Genomic DNA, 24,800 nt, shown 5'->3' on the forward strand with positions numbered 1-24,800 from the left:
CACAATGTGCATAGCATATTGATGTGAAGTTCTTCGCTAAAGAAGTCTTCAACTCATATGACCTTGAAAACTTGTTTTTCAGAAGACATTTATGTGTCAATAAGGATAGTCTTAGTAAAGCTAAACAATCTCTAAGTGGCTTAAAATAACAAGGTTTACTTCTAGCTCATGCTACATATCTATCTTGGTTGATGAGATCCTGTGCCATGTGAGCCTCACTCTGGGATCCAAGGTGTTTGGAAAAACAAGGTGCATTCTTCCTGGTACAGACTCTCCTTTCCAATGTCACCAACAGTCACCACCCAAGCATTTCTGGTTGGTCTAGCAGAGAGGAGATAAGCTCTGGATGTTTTCACAGTGAAATGTTCTAGTCTGAAAGTGACACTTGGAACTTTGTCTTACAACTTATTGGTCAGTACTAGTTACATGGCCCCCACCCGACCATATGCCTGGAGAGTAGACAGAAATATTCAGTGAACAGCACTGAACTAAACCTGTTAACCTGACTGAACATTATTAGTCATTGAAATATAGTTAGAAACCACTGCTATTCATGGTTCTAAAAATAAGGATAATAATAACCATTCAAGAATGTTCAGCACCTATGCCATATTTAATCAGGAATAAGAAATAAGGAAGGCTGACTTTCTTTTTCACACTTATCTAGGAAGAAGAGGGATGTCACCAAAAAAACCACAATTATTTTGGAAGATTTTATTAAAACAATTTCTTTTCACTTTGAAGTCTCTAGTGGAATTCCCATAATAGATAACAGTCATTTTCCAGCCAATTCTCCATTGCTTCTCTCAAATACAAATAGAAAATAGAAAGCATGGATAATTCCACAACACAGCCTATTTCTAGGCTACTAGAGGGACATATACAATAATGCCCATTTACAGTGTCTTCTTCACAGATGGGCAGAGTTAATGCTGTCATCAGGTAAATCTTGTAATAAGAGCAACAAAGTTGGCATAGAATTCATCTATAAAAAATTAAGTGTATTTTGTGCTACTACCATAACCTCTGAAAATTAATTTCTGATAAGTCTACGAAATCAAACTGTCTAGTGCCTTGGCATCTTGCATGATAGTTGGCCAAAGCTGTATCACATAATGACACAGCACAAAATGACAGTGATGACGTTCAGAAATAAATAATGGCTTTGAGATGTAATACCTGTATACCAAGCATAATGAAGGTTATCAGTGGACATTCAAAAGTCCTTATTTTATTTTTTCTGTGAGAAATACAGGGCATGTTAAATTTATATCATTTACTCAGCCATCTCCAAGTTCTACCCCAGTTACTCCTCACAAATTTCTTATATACAATCTTAGTTACATTACCTAAAATAATGTAAAATGCTTTGAGGGATGCTTGGCACATAGTAGTTACCAAGTGTTGGTGGTTGTTGTTGCTGTTATTATTATTATTTCATGTCTTACAAATGATTCTTTGTATGTCACATGCCCTGCAGAAATTCTCAATTATGATTTGCTTTAGTTGTTCAACTCAGTGCTCCCAGAAGGGAGAAAGTCTAATATGCAAGGCATCTTCTATATTACATTTTTCTTATTTGGGACAAAACAGGCACATCACCTTGAAGTGATTGAACTGATCAAAAATGTGTTTAGAATATTATGTGTGTGTGTGTGTACCTCTAGGTAAATGTTACCAAGTAATTATCTGACATGGCAAATGTTGAGAACAAATTAACTTTTGAGAACTCCGTCGCAAAGATACACTAACTAAAACAGCCCCTTCTCATATTATATTACCTTTAGACTGTGGGAAATCATTTGCAATATTATTAAAGTATTTCACCATATATTTTATTTTTATAGTAATGAATCTGATATGCTCTACTCTACTTTGGTTTCTTTTATATCATCCATATATCATTCATTCCATTCACTTAAAGCATCATCTTCATTTCCAGGTATTTCTGCTGGTGATTGGTCAAGAGAAGTTGAATCTTTGTATCTCGTTGAACTCAGCTCAGAGTGTATCTCAGCTGTTGAGGCTTTTTCTCCCCAGAAAGACTTGACTGCCCCCCTGGAGAAAAAGCAAAAACAAAACAAAAATCCATTAAGAACTGAAAGCCAAAACTAAGTAGATGTATATAATTTTCTATAATTAGAAGTGCCTCCTTAGTCACAATTTATTTTTAGTTTGTGGTGCATCCACTGCATTTATGATAGTAGACGAGTCCTCAGACTGTACCAGGGGTGTAAACTCATGTAAGTATTAGAAATATTCTTTAAAAAAATGAATTAGAGTAGGTTACACTAACCAAGTTTTAGAGTTGTGAGAACTACAACTGAACAAAACACATATTCATTCAAAACATTCTTTTATTTTTTATCGATTACTATGTAAAATTATAAAAATTGTACTTAAATCTCTCTCGTGGTGAGAAGCAAGTCATGAGCTCAGGTAACCTGAAGTAGAATAGTTGCAGGAGGTATATAGGGTTTTGGATTGTTACAAGACACGTGTGGGATGTGTCATGGGCAGGGCTTGGGGTTCATCAAACAAGGGGGGGACAACAAGGAGGACATCAAGCAAGGGTGATGACTCAGTTCAGCCCTTCACCTACCAGTTTATAATTATGAAGATCAGTATAAAGATCACGAATATACAGATAATAACTCCTATGGTCAGCACAAAAACTAGGACTGCATCAGTGTCTGGTCGGTTTGATCTTTTCATTTGCAGTTCTAGAGAAAAAACACACACCTGATGATTATTACTACTGGGAAAAAAAAAGAGAGATATATCTAAATCGAAATTTTATATCTAAAAAACAACTCTAAAAAAAGACACAGAAAGAATTAGTGGAAAGAAAGTTATTAGTAAACTTGCTCATCACCTTTGAAATGTCCTTTTCAAACATGCAGAAAAGTTGAAAGAATTTAACAATGAACATCCTGTACTCCCACCACCCAGATACTACCATCAACATTTTACTATCCATTTATCCATCCTTCTACAAATTCGTTGATTCATCTTATTTTTTCAATGCATCTCAACATAATTTGCTAATGTCTGCATACTTCCCATAAAAATCTTCAACAGGCATATCAAACAAGTTCAATACTTGTTTATATTTTTTCTCTCGAGGTAAAATTTACGATAAATTGCACAAAGATTTTAAATGTACATTTATTTAGTTTTGGCACATGCAAACACACATATGTAATTCAAACCCTATGAAGACACAGAATATTGCTATACCTCATCAACTCCCTTGAGCCCTTCCCAGTTAATTCCTGACCCATCCTCCAGAGGCAACTACTCTACTGATTTTCTTTTCCACTACAGATTAGTTTTACCTATTTTAGAACTTTATAGGAATGGAAACATACACTATGTGTTCCTTCATGTAAGGCTTTTTTACTCAGCCTGTTTTAAAGATTGACCCATACTGTTGCATTTATCAATAGTTTTTCTTTTTTGTTGATGATTAGTATTCCAATTTGTTTATTCATTCTTCTATTGATGGACATTTAGGCTGTTGCAGCTTTAAGCTATTATAAATAAACTACTATGAATATTTTTATGCAAGTCGTCTGCAAACATACATTTTCACTTCTCTTGGATAAATACCTAAGAGTGGAACTGCTGGATCATAGGGTAGAGGTATACTTTAGTTTTCCAAGAAACTGTAAGATCTTTGTCCAAACTGATTGTACTGGTTATACTATATGTTTTGTGAGTTTTTTTCTCTCTGGTTTTGGCTTGCCTTCTCATTTTTCTAATGATTTATTTTAATGAGCTAAAGTTTTTAATTTTGATGAAGCTTTATTTATCCCTTTTATGGTGATTGTTTTCTGAGTCATAACTAAGAAACCCTGCCTATTCCAGTATCATGCAGATTTTCTCCTAATTTAAAGCTCTATGGTTTCCATTTTAAAGCTTTATGGTTTTAGTTTTTATATTTAGGACTATGACATATCTCTAATTTCTATATATGTTGTAAGATAGGGTTTGAAGTTTATTTTTTATACAAATATCCACACAATACTTTTAAATCAGACATTCTCTCCCATATCTTTCTGCTCTTCCTGCAAATAAGGCTATTAAAGAGACAAGCCAGTCTACCATATGTATTATAACACTGCTACATTGTAAATTGGTGAAAAGCCAATTTACATCAAATATTACTTACTTTACCAACTATATAGCTTTCTTGTGGTTCTTCCCAGTCCCCCAAATCATAGGATCATAAAGAATTTGTGTGGAGAAGGACCAGAGAGATCACTAGATGCAACTACTGAATTACACAGATAAGTAAACCAATGTTCATTAAACGGTTCAAACCATTTAATGATTTGTGCAAGCTGTTCTATATATTGTAATATTTTAATTTTGGTAAGTACCACTCTATTAGAAGTAGTTTCCTGTATGGGCAATCTCAGCTGCTTGTCTGGATTTTTGTCCTTAATCTTTAAACACCATGGGGTACAAGTTTTCATTTTCCTTAGTAATTCTAGTGCTATAAACTTAATTAGTGATCTCACTAAATAGTTCCAAGTGTGAGAGAGAAATCACATCATATTTATATTCCAACATTGTTGGATTTTTAAAAACTTTTTGTTTTTGATAATTTTAGATTTACAGAAGCAGTGAGATTTTTTAAGCTCAAATGAAAGACACCTTTTAGGATTAAAACCCAAGAAGAAGAAATGCAAAATTCCTTTCCATTTATTCACTACCCTGCAATACTAACCAAGAGAGAATGAAGAGTGAGAGGTAGAAAGGTTTTACTTTATTTCAAGGGTAGTCTTCTTGCAAGGATCACTTTTATATCTAGATTACTTTTATATCTAAAAAAATGGGCTGCATTTCCTATTGGAATTTCTTAATGAAAAATAGGCTGAATTTCGATGTTCTCACTTAAAGAAACTAAGCTTATGTTTGCATTCGTTTTCCAGGGCCATGATAACAGTACCACAAACTGGGTGAGTTAAAAACAACAGAAATTTATTGTCTCATAGTCCTAGAGGCTAAAAATCTGAATGCAAGGTATTGGTAAGGCCATGCTCACTCCAAAGGCTCTGGGGGTGGTCCTTCCTTTCTTCTTCCTACTTCTGGTGGCCCCAGATGTTCCCTGGCTTATGGCAATATAACTCTAATCTCTGCCTCTGTTTTCACATGTCTGTCTTCCCCCTGTGTGTCTTTGTGTCTTCATATGACATTCTCTTTTCTCTCATTCTGTATTTGTGTCCAAATTTCCCTCTTCTTATAAGGACACCAGTCATAGTGAATTAAAGGCCCACTCTATTCTAGTATGTATGACCTTGTCTTAGCTGAACAAATTACATCTGCAATGATCCTGTTTCCAAACACAGTCACATTCTGAGTTTCTGGGAGTTAAGACTTGAGAAGGGAGACACAATTCAATCCATAATAAAGCCTAACTATAAAGACAACTATTGTGGAAGTGAAAAATCTGATGTATAGGGGATGGATGGGAAATTTTCATTAACTAAACCATATTTACCCTAAAGATATTTCAATTGTGTACTTGTTTCAAGCCAGTACCATATTGTGTTGATATTTATAGACAAAATATTTCTTTGATGTCCAAACAGCCAAAAGGGTCGTTCACAGTGGTATTCCCAATTGTCATTTTTAAAAGAAACTAATTGATACCAAAGTGTTCTAAAAACATTTTGTCATTTAACCAGACCATGTACTGAGATGGCAGAGCTAACCCACCAGCCTTAGACTGCTACAAGAGAGAAGTCAACTTTGTCTCATTTAAGTATCATTAATGTCTAGCTTAGCTTTCACACTATCAAATGCATATTGACTTCTATGAAACAAACTGAGGGTTGCTGGAGTGGAGGGGGGTGGTGGGAATGGGGTAACTGGGTGATGGGCATTAAGGAGGGCTTGTGATGTGATGAGCACTGGTTGTTATATACAACTGATGCATCACTGAACACTACCTCTGAGACTAATAATATATTGTATGTTAATTAACTGAATTTAAATAAAATAAAATAAAATTTTTAAAAAAGACTTCTAATCACAGGAAGAGCTATGGTCCTAACAAAGACTAGGCTGTGGGAACAAAAACTGAGAATGGCCCCCAAAAACCTTTAATACCCTGAACTAGTACTCACTGAGATATTTTTTAGTTTGATGAGGTTTGGTCCTTTCTTGCCTTTTTTAGCACTTTATTGAAATTATCCTTTTAATAACACTTGATATCTCAACATAAGAGTAAGATTATTAGCTTTCACCATAAATGTTTTTTTTAAAGACAGTAAAGACACTAAAGAAACTTAGAGTGTATTTTGAAAAGTCTTCCCTGAAACACTTTAGCTTATTTCCATTTTAATAGACAGTGTTATGCTGTATGGTATCTCTAAACTATAGCATAAATTCTTTACTTGGAGATTGAGAAAAGCTTCAAGAAATCCATGAATTCTCTTAAAATAGCAGGAAGCTTTTGGCCTATTTATTTATGTGGGTATTTTTCTGGGAAAAGCTTCCTGAGTCTTGATTGGATTCTCAAAAGAACTTGTGACCAAACCCCCTCATACCCTCAACAACAAAGACAACCATAATAAAATGGTTAAGAGCAAAATAAACAAGAAGAAATAACTGGATATATTAGACATCATAGTCTAAACTGAAAGGACATGAACATGGATCCATTTTGCAAGGGAAGCACAGTTTCTAACATGTAATATTATATTCAGGACAAGATTTGTCTTTTGTGACATATATTGAGGACTGCATTATTATTTCATCAAAAAATATTGTCTTCAAATGAATAATTTTTAAAGAGCCATGTTTTGACACATGTTTCTTAATTTTATTATTTTATTGTATCAAAACTTTTGTTAAGTATCCATGAGGACTCCGTGTATCCATTTTCACTTTTGTGATAGAAGTAAGAGAATTTAATTCAAGTTAGAGGACTGTTCTTTGGAGATGCTGCAGGAATGCACCAAGTTTCCCAAAGTGAAACACATCTGACTCTACTTTGTGAAAAAGAAATTAAGCACCACCTTGCAGAAAGTCTAAATGATATAAACCAGTGGTTTTCCAAAGGTTTTCTCTGAACCTTCAACACCTGGGAACTTGTTAGAAATGCAAACTATTGTGTCAGCCCACCCTAGATCTACTAAATCAGAAACTCTGGGAGTGGGTCTATCAGTCTGTTTCAACGAGCCCTCCACATGATTCTGATGCTTTTTAAAGTTTGATATAAGCAAACCAAAACATTACTGGGCACTTACCACTTGTTGTATAGACTGTGAATTTAATAGATGCTATTATTTCATTATTATCCAAGGTGGTACACTCAAAAGCCAAGGGATGAACTTCTCTGTGTACTTCCAGGATTGCTGAATCATTTGCAAGGATAATGGGTTGCTATTTAAAAAGGAAAAAAAAAGTACCAACATTCTTTATGTAAACTTAAGATCAGGAAACAATTTATTTCCCATAACAAAAGAACAGTCATTGTCTCTCAGTCTAGGATTTTTTAATTATGCACATGGATTTTAGAGTCAGACAGTCCAGACATCAAGTGGTAGGGTTAGTACTAACCCTACCACTTCTGCCTGTGTGACCCAGGACAAGGTACTCTCTGCTTCTCAGTTGCTTATCTGTAAAATGGGTATAATGATAAGGATTACCTCATGGATTGTTATGTGGGTTAAAAGAAACTGTGGTACTTGAGGTATGTCTGATATTTAATAAGCCCTCCATTAATGTTAGCTACTATTATCATCATACAATTCCTATATATACAAATGAAAACTTTGCTTCCAAAATAGAATACTTTATATAAAAGGGATGTTTTTAAGTTCTGATAATAGCTGACCCCAAGACATATGTAAAGTTTTAGCCCCACTTAATAATGCAATTGTTATTGCATTAAAATTCAATTAAACTAAAATCTCAATAATAACAAATAAGACTTTTAACTTCATTTTTGCAAACTGCTTCTAAAGAGAGGGTTTTCTGATAGCCATCAAGCACTGGGAAACATATTTTATCACTCACTAGAAAGCACCACATTACATACGTTTATTACTTACTTGGTCTGGCCTTAGAAGTTTCCATATATATTTGAAACGATTTACAGGAGATGTATGAATACATGCCAGTCTAACACTTTCAAGACTTTCTGAAACTGGTCTACCCCCTAAAAAAAAGAAGAATTAAATACATATATACCATTAGGCATGATAAATTGCTTTATAAAAAAGCTACTTTTAAAAGCCACTTTTGGTTTTAAAATCAATTATATGCTGGAAGTTCTCAAAATTATTATTGAGGGTTTGAGTGTAGAAGAGCAGAGAGGAGTGATGGATGCAAAGTAAAGTCACCAAAAGAAGCAGGTGGGACATACCATAGCTGTGTGTTCCTTTGGCAGAATAAATAGCAAGGACAACCAATTTAGTGATCTATTAGATTAAACTTTGAGACCTGCTAGTGGCTTTCAATTTACTGGTTAGAGACCCCCCACCCCAGTAGTGTAATATGATATAGAACAGCTTTCAAAGTTCCCAATTTAAAGTTTGCCAATCTACTGATAAAATGTCATTACCAAAATGTTAAGAGTGTTACACTATAGGAAAGACTTGACCACAGACCCTGAGTACAATAAGGTTCCAGTGTATTATGGAGAATATACGTTAAATTTTAGACATCACGGAAAAATGTAAAGCGAAGGCAGAAAGGTACTAGGAGGTATAACTGTCTAGAGAAGTGGAATTTTAAGTTTTATTGTAATTCCCTTTTAGTATATCAATTGATCAATTCCTTCCACCCATGGCAACCTGAGGTTACAGGTTTTACAGAGTAAACTCTTCCCCTCCATCTCCCTCCAATGCAGAGTCCAACTCACAGCCACAATCTACTGGTCCATGGCATTCTTCCACCCGTACAATACACTTGGATTCACCTCCAGGGCATCCATTTGTTAGTATAACTTCTCTAATACCAACACCTTTGGTAAAAGAAATCAGCAAATGTTAAGAAAAATTCATTCCTCTTTCTTTACTTTTCCATCTAGGTCTTTTTTGAGACTTTTCTCCTAATTTCAGAAGTTAAATTCCTAAATTCAGAGTGACAATGCTTAGAATATTTTTATGTCCCTCATTTTGAATTATTTCATAAAACAGCATTTCCCAAAGTGAGTTACATGAAACACTGGTTCCTCTAGTTGTTACCATAAGAAAAAGGATTCCAAAATTATACACATTTGAAAATGATACATTAAATAAAATCAAAGTGTCCTCTTTATTACAGAATTTTGGGGGAACTTTTTTTTTAATATGCTAGTAAATTAATGAGCTATTGTGTGTAAAGTTTCATAGATCTAAGATGTAAAATTTTTACATTTTAACATCTTTGAAATCAGAAATCAGAATTTATCTTAGAATTGACAGCATGTGACAACTTGGCAGCATTTTTCTTTTTTAGAGGTGCATAAAATATGCTTCTCATAGCTGACAAAAGTCTTAGATTTGACGAAATATAGTAGGACACAGGGTCTCCCAAATTTGTCTGGACATAGAAGTTTTAGAAATGGTTTTGGAGTTCTGGAGGACATTCCAAAAATCACATTTTAAAATATAAATGATGCTTTTTAATATTTAAATTAGTAAAGTCTCTCTATTAAATATGAGGACAAACTATTAATGACCAAATCTCAATTTCTAACAAGACACTCTCTTGAGAATTACCGCACTTTTTTTTACAACAAGAAATCAAGTCTTTATTAACAGATCTCAGATCTCCATTAGGTTTGTTTTTCATTACCAGAATTGAGGAACATGATAAAATGTTCTATCATGCAAAACACACCGTATGTTAAGTGACCTGTGATAAGACAGTGTAGCTACAGGCTAAGGAAAAGTCCATCTTGATTTCCTTGTCTACCAGATTCCCTCTTTCAGCCCCTAAAGATGTTAATTATAAACCCATTCTCGAGGGCAAGGGAGAGTTGAAGTCTAGAGATGACTTACAACAGTGCTTCTCAAACTTTAGAGTGCATGCAATTGCCTCAAAATCTTATTAACAGGCAAAATTCTGATTCATTAAGTCTGAAGTAGGTTCTGAGATTCTGCATTTCTAACAAGCTCCCAGGCGATGCTGACGCAGCTGGTCTGTGGACCAAACTGAGTAGCAAGGGAGAGGACTCTACATGAGATAAGGAAATGAAATGTTGGAAGAGGAAAGATCTCTTTTACTTTTAATTTTTCAATTTTAATTCCAGTATAGTTAACATACAGTGTTATATTAGCTTCAGGTGTACAATATATTGATTCAACAATTCTGTACATTACTCAGTGCTCATCATAAGTGTATTCTTTGAGAAAAGATCTCTTTTGATTAAAAGAGATGCCTAAGAATGCCTACAGTACAGCTCCACTTGAATTTATAAAAGGTACCTCTCTAGATGCACAGCCTTATTCTGAAATGTATAAATATTTTCCAAGCAAGTTTATTTATGAATTTATTTAGCCAAATACAGTTCATTGCGATGATGTGTGTAGGTGTGAGACTTTCTGTAAGTCCAAGTAACACTAAAAATCTGCCTGGGTATTCCAGAAAAGAAAACTTTTTGACTGCTAAAATATTGTTTTGAGAGTTCAATAGAATTTTCACCAAAATGCTTTTTGTTCCTCTACTTGTTATAAACTGAAAATATTTTTTTTAATTTTTTTTATTGAGCTCAGAAGTACTTTATTATAAGGTTGTGATCATCTTTTTTTTTTAAGGTTTATTTATTTATTTATTTGACAGAGAAAGAGAGAGTGCACAAGTAGGCAGAGAGGCAGGCAGAGAGGCAGGCAGGGAGGCAGGCAGAGGGAGAGGGAGAAGCAGGCTCTCCACTGAGCAGGGAACCTGACGTGGGGCTCGATCCCAGGACTCCGGGATCATGACCTGAGCCGAAGGCAGCCGCCCAACTGACTGAGCCACCCAGGCGCCCCTAAACTGAAAATATTTTTAAATATTTTAAAATATTTTAGATGTAAAATGCTGCCTTTTAAGGTATTTTTCTCCTTAGAATTTATCACCATCTGACATATTACATGTTTTAATATTATTATTTTTTGTTTTTTTATATTATGTTCAGTTACATATACTACATCATTAGTTTTTGAGGTAGTGTTCAACAATACACTAGTTGTGGATAACGCCCACCCACTGCTCATCACAACACATGCCCTCTTTAATACCCACCACCCAGTTACCCCACCCCTCTACCCCCTGTCCCTCCTGTAACCCTCAGTTTGTTTCCCAGAGTCAAGAGTCTCTCATGGTTTGTCTCCCTCTCTGATTTCTTCCCATTCAGTTTTCCCTCCCTTCCCCTGTGGTCCTCCGTGCTATTCCTTATGTTCCACATATGAGTGAAACCATATGATAATTGTCTTTCTCTGCTTGACTTATTTCACTTAGCATAATCCCCTCCAGTTCCCTCCATGTCGATGCAAATAGTAGGTATTCATCCTTTCTGATGGCTGAGTAATGTCCCATTGTATATACAAACCACATCTTCTTTATCCATTTGTCTGTTGAAGGACATCTTGGCTCCTTCCACAGTTTGGCTATTGTGGACATTGCTGCTATGAACATTGGGGTGCATGTGCCCCTTCTTTTCACTAATCTGTATCTTTGGAGTAAATATCCAGTAGTACAATTTCTGGGTCATAGGATAGCTCTATACTTCTTGAGGAACCACCACACTGTTTTCCAAAATGGCTGTATCAACTTGTATTCCCAACAGTGTAAGAGGGTTCCCCTTTCTCCACATCCTCAGCATCATTTGTTGTTCCCTGTCTGGTTAATTTTGGCCATTCTAACTGGTGTAAGGTGGTATCTCATTGTGGTTTTGATTTGTATTTCCCTGATGGCTAGTGATGTTGAACATTTTTTCATGTGTCTCTTAGCCATTTGTATGTCTTCTTTGGAGAAGTGTCTGTTCATGTCTTTGCCCATTTCTTGACTAGATTATCTGTTTTTGGGGTGTTTAGTTTGAGAAGTTCTTTATAGATCTTGGATACCAGCCCTTTATTTGAAATGTCATTTGCAAAAATCTTCTCCCATTCCATGGGTTGCCTCTTAGTTTTGACTGTTTCCTTTGCTGTGCAGAAGCTTTTTATCTTGATGAAGTCCCAAAAGTTCATTTTTGTTGTTTCCCTTGCCTTTGGAGACGTGTCTTGAAAGAAGTCACTGAGGCCAATGTCAAAGAGGTTACTGCCTATGTTCTCCTCTAGGATTTTGATGGATTCCTGTTTCACAGTGAGGTCTTTCATCTATTTAGAGTTTATCTTTGCATAGGATGTAAGAGAATGGTCCAGTTTCATTCTTCTGCATGTAGCCGTCCAGTTTTCCCAGCACCATTTATTGATGAGACTGTCTTTTTTCCATTGGACATTCTTTCCTGCTTTGTCGAAGATCAGTTGACCATAGAGTTGAGGGTCCATTTCTGGGCTCTCTATTCTTTTCCATTGATCTATTTGTCTGTGTTTGTGCCAATACCATGCTGTCTTAATGATTATTGCTTTGTAATATAGCTTGAAGTCAGGCATTGTGATCCCCCAGCTTTGGTTTTCTTTTTCAACAATCCCTTGGCAATTCAAGGTCTTTTCTCGTTCCACACGAACTTTAGGATTGTTTGTCCCAGCTTTGTGAAAAATGTTGGTGGTATTTTGATAGGGATTGCGTTGAAAGTGTAGATTGCTCTGGGCAGCATAGAAATTTTAACAATGTTTATTCTTCCAATCCATGAGCATGGAATGTTTTTCCATCTCTTTGTGTCTTCCTCCATTTCTTTCATAAGTGTTCTGTAGTTTCTAGAGTATAGATCCTTTACCTCTCTGGTTACATTTATTCCTAGGTATCTTATGGTTTTTCGTACTATTGTAAATGGACTTGGCTCCTTAATTTCTCTTTCTTCAGTTACATCGTTAGTGTATAGAAATGCAACTGATTTCTGTGTATTGATTTTGTATTCTGCCACATTGCTGAATTGCTGTATGAGTTCTAGTAACTTGGGGGTGGAGTCTTTTGGGTTTTTCACATAGATTATTATGTCATCTGTGAAGAGAGAGTTTGACTTCTTCTTTGCCAATTTGAATGCCTTTTATTTCTTTGTTGTTATCTGATTGCTGAGGCTAGGACTTCTAGTACTAAGTTGAACAATAGTGGTGAGAGTAGACATCTCTATCATGTTCCTGACCTTAAGGGAAAAGCTCTGTTTTCCCCATTGAGAATGATATTCACTGTGGGCTCTTCATAGATGGCTTTTATGATATTGAAGTATGTTCCCTCTATCCCTATACTTTGAAGAGTTTTAATCAGGAAAGGATGCTGTATTTTGTCAAATGCTTTTTCTGCATCAATTGAGAGGATCATATGGTTCTTGTCTTTTTTATTAATGTGCTCTATCACGTTGATTGATTTCCAAATGTTGAACCACCCTTGCATCCCAGGAATAAATCCCACCTGGTCATGGTGAATAATCCTTTTTGGAAGGTACTCAAATACTTGGAAGTTAAAGAGCATCTTGCTAAAGAATGATTGGGTCAACCAGGAAATTAAAGAAGATCTTAAACAATTCATGGAAACTAATGAGAGTTAAAACACATCGGTCCAAAACCTATGGGATACTGTAAAGGTGGTCCTAAGGGGATCTACATAGCCATCCAAGCGTCTCTCAAAAAAGTAGAAAAATCCCAAATGCACAAGCTAACCTTACACCTAAAGGACTGGAGAAAGAACAGCAAGTAAGGCCTACACCAAGCAGGAGAAGAGAAATAATAAAAATTAGAGCAGAAATCAACGAAATATAAACCAGAAAAACAGAACAGATCAACGAAACTAGAAGCTGGCTCTTTGAAAGAATTAATAAGATTGATAAACCTCTGGCCAGACTTATCCAAAAGAAAAGGGAAAGGACCCAAATTAATAAAATCATGAATGAAAGGGGAGAGATCATGACTAACACCAAGAAATAAAAACAATTATTAGAAATTATTACCAGCAACTATATGCCAAAAAATTAAGCAATCTAGAAGAAATGGATGCATTCCTGGAAACTTATAAACTACCAATACTGAAAGAGGAAGAAATAGACAATCTGAACAGACCAATAACCAGCAAGGAAATTGAAGTAGTAACCTCCCAAAAAACAAGAGTCCAGGGCCAGCCAGATGGCTTCCCAGGGGAATTCTACCAAACATTTAAAGAAAAAATAATACCTATTCTACTGAAGCTGTTTCAAAAAATAGAAATAGAAGGAGAACTTCCAAACTCGTTCTATGAGGCCAGCTTTATTATTATTTTTGTCTTTGCCCCTATATAAACTCCTTGAAGGCAAGGGGTTTCCTCTGCTTCGTTCTAGCACTTGTAACAATGACTGGCACACAGTAGGCAAAATTCAAAAAATCATTTGATGAATGAATATGTAATTTCTGAAACACATCTTTAAATAATAGAGTAATACAACAAAAATTACTAGAATTGCCATAAAAATAATTCTCTACCTGTGAAACTTCGCAAGGCAGCAAAAGAAAGATGTAAATTACAAATGAATATTCACAAGTTTATTACATGTATTCCTCTACTTTGTGACTCTGACCCACTAAGAAGTTAAAGTAAAAAATGGGCTTAAAATTAACTTAAGGGACAGAAAGTAGAATAGTGACTGTCAAGGGCTGGTGGGGAGGGGTGAGCAGAGAGTTAGTGTTTAATGGGTATGGAGGTTTCACTTCAGGATAATGAAAAAGTTCTGGAGATGGATGGTGGCAATGGTCGCACAACAATCTGAATGTGTTTAATGTCACCGAGTTGTACATTTAAAAACGGATAAAAAAGTAAATCTTCTGTTAGGTTTATTTTGCCACAATAAAAATATGTTAACTCAAATATAAATAATTCAGGTGTAATTTTTTAAAAAAATCATTCTGCTCTAGGTCTGCATGGATTTTCTGTCTTCTTACCATTTGGCTTTTGTCTTTTCCTCCCTTTACTATCCTTTTTCCAAGGCAGTTCTATTTAGAATAAACTTAATTTCATTGTGAATTATTTATTGTCTTCTCAGTATGCTAGTGTATAGAGGTTCTCAAAGTGGTTGTCAAAAGATGGTCTTCTAACCAGCAGCATCAGCTTTATTTGTGAACTTGTTTAGAAATACACATTCTTCGGCTCCTGCAAAGACCTAGTGAATTAGTAACTCTGGGCTAGGTCAAGCAGTCTGTGTTTTGTTTTTTTTTTTTTTATTTGACAGAGAGAGACACAGCGAGAGAGGGAACACAAGCAGGGGGAGTGGGAGAGGGAGAAGCAGGCCTCCCACGGAGCAGGGAGCCCGATGCGGGGCTCGATCCCAGGACCCCGGGATCATGACCCGAGCTGAAGGCCGACGCTCAACGACTGAGCCACCCAGGCGCCCCAAGCAGTCTGTGTTTTAACAAGCCCTGCAGGCACCCAGGGTGAACACTTAAGTTTGAGAAACACTGGTCTATTTATAGTACGTGTAGCCTTAATCCCTCCCCCATGTAAGAGATTTTATGTCCAATTTCTATTCATGGAATTATAGAAGGAAGTCATAGTTTTGAATATTATCTTCCCCCCAAAGCTAATACCTCTTTTCTCCAAGACATAACATATGAATTGGAGAAATGTAGAATTTAGACTAGACTATTACAAATAGGCAAATTTCTTGATTTGCCACACAGTGTGTGGGAAGACATCTGCTGAGATGCATTGGAAGATCTTTCATCTTCTGAACATCTGTGAGATAAAGTTTTACTTGGTGAAGGCAATTTATGCCAAAAAAATATAGGGAGCTGGCTTAAAATAAGACTTAGAGGTTATGAACTGAAAATATCTTATCTTTTGAGTTTTGTGTGTAAATTATAGTTTGAGAGATAAATGAAAGTACACAAATTACAAATAAAAATTGCCAGTTTTTACCTTCCCTTCCCCCCAAAATACAACATTGTTGATTTGTCTGCTCTATGCTACTTACCACATGTAACGGTGCACATCCCAAATTCTACTTCTTTGACTACTGTCGTATTTGAAACTAAACATAAAGTGCAAAGATACATTATTTAATCATATGAAAACTTCATAGGAAAACTCTTACTTGAGGATGAGGGATACAAGCACTTATCATATGAGAAGCAGATAATTTTTAAGTTTTATTAAATCAGAAAAGCAATGTCATTCCTAGTACATCTTTTATTATTGCTTAAATCAAAATAATCCTAAACCTTTAAAGTAATGAATTAAATTAGGAAATACCTTGCAAAGGTCTATATTTAAACTTTTACATAAACTAAAAATATTTTTTTATCAGCTCAGTACAAGGTGAGTTAAAGTTCTATAGGTGAGAAAAAAAAAGAAACAAAAGCTTGCCAATTATGAGGCCCAATTTTTCTATTCTCTATTTTTCAAAAAAATTTGAGTGCATCATTTCCATCTAAAAATAAGTCTTCATACCAAATGTTCATTAAAATTATGTTGTAGAATGGTTCTATACATTCTAAGGCTAAGATGATAAATTATTTCTAAGAACTTATTTCAACACTTTATTTAGCAGGATAATTTAGGAATATACATGTATTTGAGTAGTTAAATATTATTGATTTTAAACCACATGTTTCTCTGTTTCTAATTGTTCTGAAGTTTGGCATTATTTCCACCAGCTCTACGATATAACCAATTCTTCATAGCAGATTAGGACTAATATCTCAATATAAAAAAATATGACACGAGGTGTTAGAATTATTTTTTTAAGCATTGTATACTAAATTGATAATATTACATGGAAAAGTGCAATGGAACTGGAGTCCAAATTGCTGCTTCTACAACTAATCAGCTGAGTTTGAGCAAATTACATAAACTCTGTTAGGCCTAGTTAGCTCTTCTGCAAAAATTCGGAAGGGAGAACGTATCTTATTTGATTAAGAATTAAATGAGAGTATTTGCAAGAATTAAATGAGAATATATGTGAAAACATTCTGTAACTTAGTTCTATAAACATGCTTAAGAAATCATAACTTCATTCACACTCAGTGCACATCACATTTTTTTTCCTATTCTGATTACTGTAAGACAATACCTTCATAAACACTGCTATTCTATACTTACAAGCACCAAATACAGTTCTCTGAATACATAGTATGCTCTTGATATATATATATGTTAAGTAAATCAATATTAACTTTGTTAAATTATTTGGACTATCATGATCAATTTTGAATTGACATTTTTGCTTGAAATGCCTGCATACTTTCTGCTGGCACATTATGAGATATAAATTAAAAGCCAAATCTTAAAACATAGAAACACAGGTAGGAGAATGAGTTAACACTTTTAGACTTTTAAATCTAATCTCTTTTCAAAAACCATTAAAAAAACTATTAGTCAATTAATCAATCAGCCCTACTATTCACTACCTATGCTACTTTAAGAAAGTTACTTAAGTTCTCCTAACTTCAGAAAAAGGTTGGATTTAATAAGGTGATCTCTAAAGTCCCTTTTGGCTTTGAGTGCCCACTAGATCAACCAATTGGACTTCCATTTTTGCTGGGAATCCTATAATGGTGGGTCAGAGAAATTACATGTATCCGGACTTCAGTATTGTATTTGTCAAAATTTCCTTTTATATACCTGAGTTAAAAAGGAAAAATATGGTCTGAATGTCAGTAAACTTTTATGTGTAACTCATTAAACAGTAATATCCACTGATGCTAACTAACTGATTGGTGTCAATGTGTAAGGAATGATGTGTCACAGGACTCTGCCCTGTTTAATATTTTTATTAAGGACCTGGAAAATATTGGTATCATGCTGAGTTCAGAGATTCTGAAAAACTAGGAAGGACAGCAGATATGTTTGAAGATAAATCTGGCTCTAAAAATGCCACGATGGAATACTATGCAAGCCTAACAAAATGAAACCTTACAGAAATAAGCCTTGCATGTAGAGCTGAAAAGTAACTGTCCCCAAAATGTGATAGGCTGTCTTAATTTGATAGAACAGGTGAAAATGAGTGGATATTTCAATAATAATTTCAATAGGAGTCAAGACTATGATGAGGCCACCCTAAAAATCTACTTGGTTTTAGACTTTACTGATAAAAGCCTGTAATCCACAATGATGCAGATAATGATCCTACTCTTTTTGTTCTGGCCAGATCCTGGAATGTTCTCTTCAATTCTGGACAGCACACTTTAACTCTTGGTATATACCATCAGAGTCCAATTTTAATTTTTGAATTTCTTTTTTAAGAGCTCATATATAAGGTTGATTTTCATAACTTTTATTCTTAGAGGTGTTCCAAAGAAAAAGAGAAAATACAGTCTTATTCATATAGGGTAAAACTTATTTTAAAGAATGAAACTCATTCTATTTTGCAATTATTATGTAGGTCTATAAATGTAAGGTCCCTTTTATAAATGTAAGGATATAGGTATAGGATAACTATAAATCTAAGGGTCTAGATATAGCTATACCCTTAGATTTATAAAAGGTGTAAGTGTATATAAAATGTATAAAAGGTATGGGGGAATATAAGAGGTATGACTATAAACCTAACATATTTTAGTAATTTTTCCTATATTTTTAAACATTTAAACATCCATAATGATGGATTTTATTACTTCTTATTGATTATTCCCAGCTTTGTGTTTAAAAAAAAAAAAGAGTAAGATAATAAATGGAAGAAAGTTTGGAAATCCTTAGAAGGATGATGAAATTGTAAAATAAATCATAGCTATTATATCATCCTTTGTTTTCTTATTTCTTTGCCCCAAGTATTGCATCATCTTTCAGGAAGATATAAAAGAACTCTAGAGGCACCTTTCGGATAGTCTATTTTCAGCTTGCATTGGACACAGTTGAGGTTTTTTAATTTTTTTTTTTTTTTGGTCCATTAAAGGTAAAGAGAAGAAAATTGACAGAGAAAAAATTTCACAATTGTTGGATGAATCAGAAGATGAACACAGACAGCAGCACCTCAGATGTTGATGATGGTGAAATTGATTGCATAAGCAAAATGAGAGATGGCGATAACTTAGATGAATATCCTAGATGAATTCTAACTCAAGAATCAATTAATACTACATTTCTAAGGATGAAAAGGATATATGGTATTCTCATCCAGTTAGTCTTTCAATAGGAAGGACTTGATCCTGATATGTTTTTTGAAAAGAAGCTGGACCATACTGCTTTGCTAAAAGGATATGGACAACATTCTTTCCTTTTTAAAGCTGTTTATCCACCAAAATTTACCTAATAACAGATTTGTAAATGGACAGATCATGATGGCAGGTATGTATACAAAGGTGACTAAAAAGAAAATAGATGATGTAGAAATGAATAAAATTCACTGGACCAATCATTCTAAGTGGTGTTTATAAACCTAAAATGAAAACATTTTGCAATTATGGAGCAAATAACAAGGTAGTGTTCACATCAACAAAATATGAAGCTTCACAGTTTTCAAAAGTATTGTTTTGACAATGCACAAAGTAATAAACTAGAATCTATTAGAGATGTACTTGAAATCCGGAATCAGTATTTATAAGACTGATACACTCCAGACTCATGCATAACAGTTAGTGAGCATTTGGTTACATTCAAAGTATCTTTCCCATTTGGGATATATACATCTTCAAAACCAGGAAATATGGAATAAAAGTTTGGAGTTTTCCATATTTACATTCTTATTAAAATTTCAAATTAGTTGTTTTCATTAACCCTTTATTCTTACGTTTGTAAATTACTTGTAAAATGCCTTAAAAGAAAAAAAAATGTTCATTGGATAGCAATTAGTGATGAATGTTTTTACTGGTCCATTGAGGGTTAAAAGGGGCTTTGCCAAATTTTAATAACTCTGGAAATTTTCCAATCTTAGACACCTCCAATTGTTTACAGTTCTGAATTCTCACTCTCCCCAGGAAAAAGCAACTATGCATGAAATCGTAGATTTAAAATTCAAAAAGGTACACACCGACGCCCTAAAGTTCACAGATGAGGAAACTGAGACAGTGAGAGAATAAGTAACTTGCCTACATTTTAATTTGTATCTAAGGCATTGTAACTTCATCGCCTGGGGTTAGCTTAAACCGTAGCATTTTACAGGTAGAACTATCCCTTGAACAGTTTAATACTAAAATTAATTCAATTAGTTTTAAAACTAGAGTGAAGCAACAGCTATTAAATTTTAGAACATGTTTTCTTGTCTAGTCTCTTTCACATTTCCAAAGTCGAGGACCTCTCCAAGCTCCCTGTAATGTAATGTTATGAAGGCAATGCAAACCTCCATCCCACCATTAACCTCAGATAATTTCTTTCCATCGCTGAAGGTCACTATCTGTCATCAGGAAATTAAAGAAAGGCAGATAAATATAGCACCTATTCTATATGTATAGGAGACAGGAGATTGCCAAGGATATTAAAAGAATCTTGGCCAGGTCATTTACAGGGAAAGGGAATCATTTTTCCTTTAGATGGCTGCAAACCAGCAACTGGCCTTCTACCGCCCAGCATGAGAGTTACTAACCAATATAATATGTATAATAGCTTGTCAAGTTTTATTGCTTAATAAGCCAGCAGAATAAGGCAAATTTATGGACCAAGCACAGGCTCCTTCTCCCTTGGTTAACAGGTATCCAACAAAACCACTAGTTGGATCCCTTGATAGGTGTATTCTACTACCACCATTCCTCTGTGGATGGAAGTTCAATGCACAAATATTACACCACCAGGCTACAGAGGTGCTCAAGGGCAGAGCTGCATGAAGCTGACATGGGGCTTCTGGGCAGTTTTGTCAGCATTTTGGTTTAAGATGTGTCAGTGAGGGGAATTCTTAACTCTTGAGTTCCAACCTAAAGAGCAAATGCGGAAAGGAGGAAGACATCAAGCAATTTGGAACTTCAAAAACAAACAAACAAAACAAAACTACAACGGGAAAGAAAACATGTAACTGCAAGGAGTCAAAATAATTTCCATTGGTGAGAGGTTACTCCCCGACTCCTACCCCTTAAAAAAGGTGGGGGGAGGGCATCTTTTTCCCTGTCCAGAGCAATATTTAACAATAAATCTGTAACAACGTCTATGTACGTGCTTGTTTTTCTTGCTGTGGCCTTGGAGAATTAGCACATTGTCTTCAAGGCCATTAGGCATATGAAAAAAGTATAAATTCGAGGCTGTCTGCAAGAGAGCTCTACAGATGTTAACAGGGATAATAATTCTCATTGTCCTCGCACGGAGGGCAGGGCTTTGCCCTCAACTGGCCCCCGTCAAGGGGCCTCCCGCCCTCACCATCCTCCTCAGGCACAGGCTGGGCTTCGTTCTCAGCCTCGCTCTCGCTGTCGGCCTCCTCGTCGCCCTCATTCTCGCTCTCGCCCTCGCCCTCGCGGGCCAAGCCGGGATCCTGGGCGGCGGTGACGTTCGTCCCACACGCGGACTGGAGGCCAGCCAGGAGGAGCCAGCCGACCGTCAGCAGCAGCCCGTTGGAGCAGCCCGCGTCCCCGGGGCTCATGGTTCTCGGCCCCGACGGCCGCCCAAGGTGCAGTCGCAGCCGCCCACTCCTGACAAGAGGTGCGTCGAAGAGAAGAGCCGCCGGCCTCCGAACCCCCGAGCCACGCCCGGGCAACCATTGAGGCGTCACGGCTCGTCACGGGCGAGCAGGCCACCCTGCCTCTCCGTGCCGTTGGAACGCGCGCAGGACCACCTGTCGCACCTCGTTCGGCACTTCCGACGGCGCTTGAGCCGCGCGGCTCGCTTTCCGGCGTGGCAGGTGCGCAGGCGGCGGCGTCGGCCGCGCGCATTTCCTCCGTTACTAAGCAACCCGCTAGCCATAGCCTCTGGCCTTTCTCTCTCGCCCTTCTCTCTTCTGAAAGACCTTCGTCCTTCCTACGTTTACTCCTCTCCAAAAATTTATCTTGTTATTCCAAGTTTGATTAGATCTAATAGCTACAATGTGGTAGTAAGAGAATATTGATGAATAGATGGTTCAATAGATTTATATGTAAAATTTGAAACAGAACTCATTTGGCTATTTTTCTGCATGATATTATCCCATACTTTGAGGTATAATGTCAATTCCTATGGGACACGGACTGAAGCATAACCTACAGCAAAGTGAACTTGAGGCATAAACTCTGGCTTTTGGAACATATGTATGTCCAGCCAAGGCAGACTAACAGATAAGTAACTGATAAAGGTGTTAGGAGGGTCTTATAAATAACTTCTGTTATTTATTTTTTTTTAAGATTTTATTTATTTGACAGAGAGAAACACAGCGAGAGAGGGAACACAAGCAGGGGGAGTGAGCGAGGGAGAAGCAGGCTCTCCGCTGAGCAGAGAGACCGATGTGGGTCTCGGTCCCAGGACCCTGAGATCATGACCTGAGCCGAAGGCAGACGCTTAACGACTGGGCCACCCAGGCGCCCCAACTTCTGTTATTTATAACAAAAGTAGATTACTTGAAACAAAAGCAAGAATTTTTATTTGAATTTTTCTCACAAAGTCTTCCGGTTGAAATAAGTAAAAGACAAGAACTGCTAAAAATGATCAGTATTCAAGTTTGAGTTGGTATTGGGAGGAAGTCTCTGGTAATATTTTATATTAACTAAAAATATCATAAAATACTGTAGTGCCTGACAAGATGAGGAGGGATATTAAAATGGGAAATTTAGGAATGATCTTGAGAGACAAAGACCTTTGTGTCATGGTCAAATTAATAAGTCAAAATTTTTCCTTTTTAAATGCTGAGAAAAACAATGTTTTCAAATAAAACTTTAAAAAGAAGATCTATGGTGGGGTGCCTGGATGGTTCAGTTGATTAAGTGTCTGACTCTTGATTTTGGCTCAGGTCATCATCTCAAGGTCCTATGATTGAGCCCCATGCCTGACTCCAAGCTGGGCGTGGAGCCTGCTTAAGATACTCTCTCTCTTCTTTTCCTGCTGCCCCTCCCCTCTGTGCACTCTCGCTCTTAAAAAAAGAAGAAAAAGATCTATAGTATTTCACAGGCAACATTGTTGAGTGCTTCAAAGGTCAATTTAGGACACATTTTTCTGAAAATATTTTTTTTGGGTAAAGGAAGTCCCATAAACTCTAAGATATGTAATTTAACTCAAGGAAAAATTAATGACCAAATAAACAGCTTCAAAGACAATCTAAATGGAAATTAAAGATCTCAAAGAGGAGCTGAAAGACTTGACTCTGAAATAAAGAATGTTAAAATATTATCTGTAATAGCAACAATACAAATCACTTATAAAATATTGTGAATATTGTGTTATTCATCTAGGTTATAAGAAAAAGTATATCTGTCATAAGAAAAAGTATATCTGTCCTCAACAAAATTTACTATCTCCAGTTGAAGCCACAAATAAGTGAAAGGTAAATATTGATGATACACTATTGAGAAGGGTTGACCCTATTCTAACTTGAATACCAAGGACCAGGAATTACATCCTCACTCTTCTGACCCGCCTCACTTTAGTTCACTCAGCTCCTCTTACCCTGCCTGGCTTTAAACATCTTTACCCCTAGATCCAGGTTGCAAGGAGCAGAGGTTGCGCCAGTCTTCTGTGACTTCTCCTCACTCCAACCAAACAAACATTCTCATCTCTCCTGGTCTGACTTTACCTTGAACTTCCTTTGTGTGAGTAAACTTGGCATACCCTCAAGGTGGTAAAATTCCTTTATCTGATCTCGTGTGCTCTGAAAAGAAACACCAATTTGAAGATTGGTGATACAAACACAAGATAACAAAGGCCTAAATAAAGGATCACCATAAAAATGAAAAAAGAAATGAACGAAATTACAAAGTAAGAATTGAATTCACAAAATTGAGTGACTAGCTGCTTTGAAAGAGATGAGGGAGAGGAGCCAAGTAAAGGGAATTAGGAAAATCAGTATATGTTTTATTTAGACAGGTTAAGTTGGAGATCAAAAGGTTAAGGTTAAAATTAAGTTGGAGGTATCCGAGGAAGTCAAGTGGAAATGTCCAGTGGGCAGCTTGAGATGACCACATACACACATACAACCAGAAGATAAAAACCACTGCCAGTGGAAAATTGGGCATGAAAAATACATTTGTACCTCCAGTTAATATAACATTTAAGTATTGCTGTAACATTACATTACTTTACAAAGTTACTAACATTACTGTGTTTATGAAAATAGGTATCTGGGAGATAAATTTATTTTGGCATTAATATGCTTGAATTGGTAAAAAGCATTCCGCATAATAATCCCCCAGAGAGAAGGCCCTCAAACCACTTTTATCCTATTTACCATTTTTAAAAGAAAAGAATTTTTTCTTCCTGAAGCCAGTACCTAAGAACAGAACTTCTGTCTTTTTGTTCGGCACCCTTACCCCTGTTTTGGCCTCATTCTCTGTCCATCAGTTAGAACTGTATTGCTACACAGTGGAGGGATTTTGTGGTAGAAACTCTAAGAAACCCCCAGAGTTTTTGTTATGTAGGAATACTGGTTTCAAATAGTCACATCGTCTCAAACTATCACATGTTCATTTAGTAGCTTCATGCTCTTATTCCAGCCTCAGGCTCTCCCACCCCTTTATTTTCTCATCTAATGCAGCTGCCCACAAAGGCCCTTCTTTTTAAAGGCCTTATTAAAGCAAGAATTTACAAGGTGTCAGGGAAAGAGGAGTGCCCAAAAGATGTTCTTTCTCTATTTTAGTAACAAGGCCATTGAAAATTAAATCATATTCTAGAGAAATGTAGTCTCATTTTGTGAAAGTGTTGCATTGTGAATAAGTCTTGAT

General features: G+C 36.0%; 1 protein-coding gene across 2 annotated transcripts; it reads right to left on the reverse strand.

The window, feature by feature from the left end:
• Nucleotides 1-1,901: 1,901 nt before the first annotated feature.
• On the reverse strand, nt 1,902-21,541 carry SPACA1 (sperm acrosome associated 1). 2 transcript variants are annotated; one of them, XM_028108001.2, is made up of 7 exons: nt 21,322-21,541; nt 16,016-16,072; nt 8,882-8,983; nt 8,070-8,176; nt 7,263-7,398; nt 2,603-2,723; nt 1,902-2,058 (listed from the first exon to the last, which is right to left on the reverse strand). In XM_028108001.2, exons 1-7 carry the CDS (start codon nt 21,539-21,541, stop codon nt 1,902-1,904), a joined length of 900 nt encoding a protein of 299 aa, XP_027963802.1. The 2 variants fall into 2 exon arrangements, with proteins under 2 accessions (XP_027963802.1, XP_087880410.1); XM_088024284.1 differs by having other exon boundaries at nt 21,316-21,541.
• Nucleotides 21,542-24,800: the final 3,259 nt, after the last annotated feature.

Source organism: Eumetopias jubatus, unplaced genomic scaffold, assembly GCF_037043125.1.
Source record: "Eumetopias jubatus isolate StellerSeaLion01/CBP00866 unplaced genomic scaffold, mEumJub1_p1.0 scaffold_6, whole genome shotgun sequence".
In the NCBI taxonomy this organism is placed as follows: domain Eukaryota; kingdom Metazoa; phylum Chordata; class Mammalia; order Carnivora; family Otariidae; genus Eumetopias; species Eumetopias jubatus.

What these genes read in the sequence shown, in the direction of transcription:
- SPACA1 (XM_088024284.1), bottom strand. Translation starts at nt 21,541, where the DNA reads ATGAGCCCCGGGGACGCGGGCTGCTCCAACGGGCTGCTGCTGACGGTC. An exon ending in GCCTGAGGAGGATGGTGAGG is followed by an intron (nt 16,073 to 21,315) that starts GCGGGAGGCCCC and finishes CTTTATGTTTAG; the next exon opens with TTTCAAATACGACAGTAGTC. An exon ending in ATCTTCATAATTATAAACTG is followed by an intron (nt 2,059 to 2,602) that starts GTAGGTGAAGGG and finishes CTTTTTCTCCAG; the next exon opens with GGGGGCAGTCAAGTCTTTCT.